This window comes from Coffea arabica, chromosome 5e (genome assembly GCF_036785885.1).
Source record: "Coffea arabica cultivar ET-39 chromosome 5e, Coffea Arabica ET-39 HiFi, whole genome shotgun sequence".
Lineage (NCBI taxonomy): Eukaryota > Viridiplantae > Streptophyta > Magnoliopsida > Gentianales > Rubiaceae > Coffea > Coffea arabica.
In genome coordinates this window covers 24,339,221-24,341,889 of record NC_092318.1, presented here as the reverse complement: position 1 = coordinate 24,341,889, position 2,669 = coordinate 24,339,221, and the positions used below count along the sequence as shown (strand labels likewise).

The 2,669-nt window shown below is 43.4% G+C and overlaps 1 protein-coding gene across 1 annotated transcript; it reads right to left on the bottom strand.

Annotated features, from left to right (window-relative positions):
- Positions 1-416: 416 nt before the first annotated feature.
- On the bottom strand, positions 417-2,294 carry LOC140006929 (uncharacterized). Its single transcript, XM_072049604.1, has 4 exons — positions 2,169-2,294; positions 1,844-2,111; positions 1,451-1,729; positions 417-1,297 (listed from the first exon to the last, which is right to left on the bottom strand). Exons 1-4 carry the CDS (start codon positions 2,292-2,294, stop codon positions 417-419), a joined length of 1,554 nt encoding a protein of 517 aa, XP_071905705.1.
- Between the last annotated feature and the right edge of the window lie 375 nt (positions 2,295-2,669).

Here is a 2,669-nt window from a genome sequence, read left to right as displayed (position 1 = left end):
ACCAAAATATCATCGATAAATACTACAACAAACTGATCCAAGTAGGGTTTAAAGACTCAATGCATCAAATCCATAAATGCGGCAGGAGCATTCGTTAAACCAAAAGGCATCACTACAAATTCAAAATGACCATATTTGGAATTAAAGGCAGTCTTCGGTATATCCTCTTGCCTAATTCGTAACTGGTAATAACCTTGCCTCAAGTCCAACTTAGAGAAAACTACTGCCCCTTGCAGTTGGTCGAACAACTCGTCAATGTGTTGCAAAAGATACTTATTTTTTACCGTAACATCATTTAAGCCACGATAGTCAATACATAGTCTCAAACTACCGTCCTTCTTTTTAACAAATAACACAGGCGCTCCCCAAGGTGACTCACTTTCTCGAATAAACCCTCATTCTAACAGATCTTGTAACTACAGTTTCAATTCCTTAATCTCGGCGGGGGCCATTCGGTATGGTGTTTTTGCAATGGGAGCAGTTCCAGGTACCAAATCGATCTTAAATTCTATCTCCCTTTCGGGTGGTATGGACATCAACTCGTCGGGAAAAACATTAGGAAATTCATTCACTACTAAGACATCCTCCAGTTTCACCTTATCTCCAGGAGTATTAATTAAGAAGGCTAAGTATCCTTGCGCCCTTTTACTCGACAACTTTCTGGCTCGAATTCCCGAGACAAGTGCAGACGAGGCTAACTTACCTCTTACATCAAATTTAAGAGTTACCTCACATGGTATCGAGAATTCCACCACCTTAGTTTTACAATTCAGTTGTGCATTATATCGGGCCAACAAATCCATACCTATAATCACGTCGTACCCCTTAAGATCTAAACTTATCAAGTCTCCCACCAATTTCCGTTCTCCTACCCGAATCTCACAGTTTCTATAAATCATATTGGTAATTAAACTCTGATCTCCAGTAGGTGTTTTAACTTCTAAATCATAGGGCAATTTAACAGAACTCACATCAATACCGCACATAAAGGCAAGATTCATAAAAGAATGGGTTGCCCTAGGGTCAATTGAAAGTTTAGCTAAGCGGTGGAATACAGGAATCGTACCTTCTACCACTTCAGAGGACTCAGGAGCTCGCTGATAGTCCAAAGCAAAAACCCTAGCCGAGGATTTTGGTCTACTCCCACTAGTCGTTGATTGCTTAGGGTTTGACTTCTCCGGCTGAGCACATCCGTTTCCCTCACGGTTCTTAACAGGACATCCAGCAAGCTGATGTTCGAAACTACCACAACGGAGGCACTTCCTCAGTTTTCGCCAGCAAGCGTCCTTGATATGGCCTGGCTTACCACAATATTCACAACTTGCATGAGTAGTAGGTGCAGGAACTCCTTGGGAGATAGTCCTCTGTTGTCCCTGTCCCCTTCCACTTTGAGTTCCTTTAGATGGAGCTCCTCCTCTCGGTGTCCCAGCAGTTCAGGTTCCACCCGCACCTCTTCCAAACTTAAGAGGTGGCACATTCTGATCACCTCGCCCAGGCGCACTACTAGATGTACAACGCCTCTTAGCTTGAAAGGTCCGAACTTGAAATCGGGCCTGCTCCACGCGTTGAGCCTTTTCGAGAGCATCCTTAAAAGTGTCGATTTGAGCAGCATCTAAATCCTTTTGAATTTCCACATTCAATCTTTGTACAAATCGCCTTATGCGCTTTTGTTCACTAACCACCAATTCTGGAGCAAACTTGGAGAGTCGAGTGAACTGAGTTTCATATTCTGCAACACTTGAAGTACCTTGACGCAGCTTGATAAACTCGTCCTCCCTTTTCTACTGGATTAAGGGCGGGAGGAATTTCTCATTAAATTCTCTAATAAAGTTAAGCCAAGTACGGGGAGTTTGCTCCCTATCCCACTTTGTCCGTACTACGTTCCACCAGGAACGGGCTGCGCCTTCCAGCTGGAAAACGGTGAAAGTAACTTGCTTCTCTTCAGTGTAATGTAATGCGGCGAATATATCCTCCATTCGCTGGAACCAATTCTCGGCAACTTCGGGTTCAGGTCCTCCAAGAAATTTTGGAGGAGCAAACTTTTGGAATCGCTCTAAGGCCCTATCCTCACCTACTTCAGGGTCCCTTTGTTGGTTACCAGGTACTTGACCCTACTGGTCAACCAAGCGGGCCAGTAAATCAGTCATTCGATTGATAGCCGTAGCTACCTGGTCCCCTCCATCTCCTCGGGGTCCTTGGTTCTGATTCGCCACAGAACCTTGTTCCTCTCCTTGGTCTTGGACTAGTCTGGATTCTCGCCCACTGCCCCGAGCACGTCTTTGTCTAGTCTCCATTATCACTCACTGGCCTAGTGCCCATGTATAGCAACTAACAGGGTAAGCAAATATGGGTATACAATAGATGCTTATTCATATTTAAAAGTCAATAAGAAATTGAATCGGAGTCACAATAAACGAGTGAAAATGCAAAGCAGTTAAAAGCCAATGTCGAAATAGAGTCAAAGTAAAAGCCAAAGTCAAAGTCAAAGGTCAAAGTCAACAGTCAAAGGTCAAAGGTCAAAGGTCAAAGTCAACAGTCAAAAGTCAAAATATTATCCATTAAAAGGCTCATAGCAGTCATTTACAAGGTAACAGAACCAACAGTAGCAAGTATGAGCCTCAAAAGTACAGATATAATCGTACAGTCATGTCAAACAAAAACCTAGCACA

Excerpts from the sequence above, each read along its gene's own strand:
- LOC140006929 (XM_072049604.1), bottom strand. The coding sequence starts at position 2,294 with ATGGAGACTAGACAAAGACGTGCTCGGGGCAGTGGGCGAGAATCCAGA. Across the intron at positions 2,112-2,168 it reads GAGGAGATGGAGGGGACCAG|GGTCAAGTACCTGGTAACCA; the intron begins GTAGCTACGGCT and ends GTTGACCAGTAG. Across the intron at positions 1,298-1,450 it reads ACCTCTTAAGTTTGGAAGAG|GCCATATCAAGGACGCTTGC; the intron begins GTGCGGGTGGAA and ends GTGGTAAGCCAG.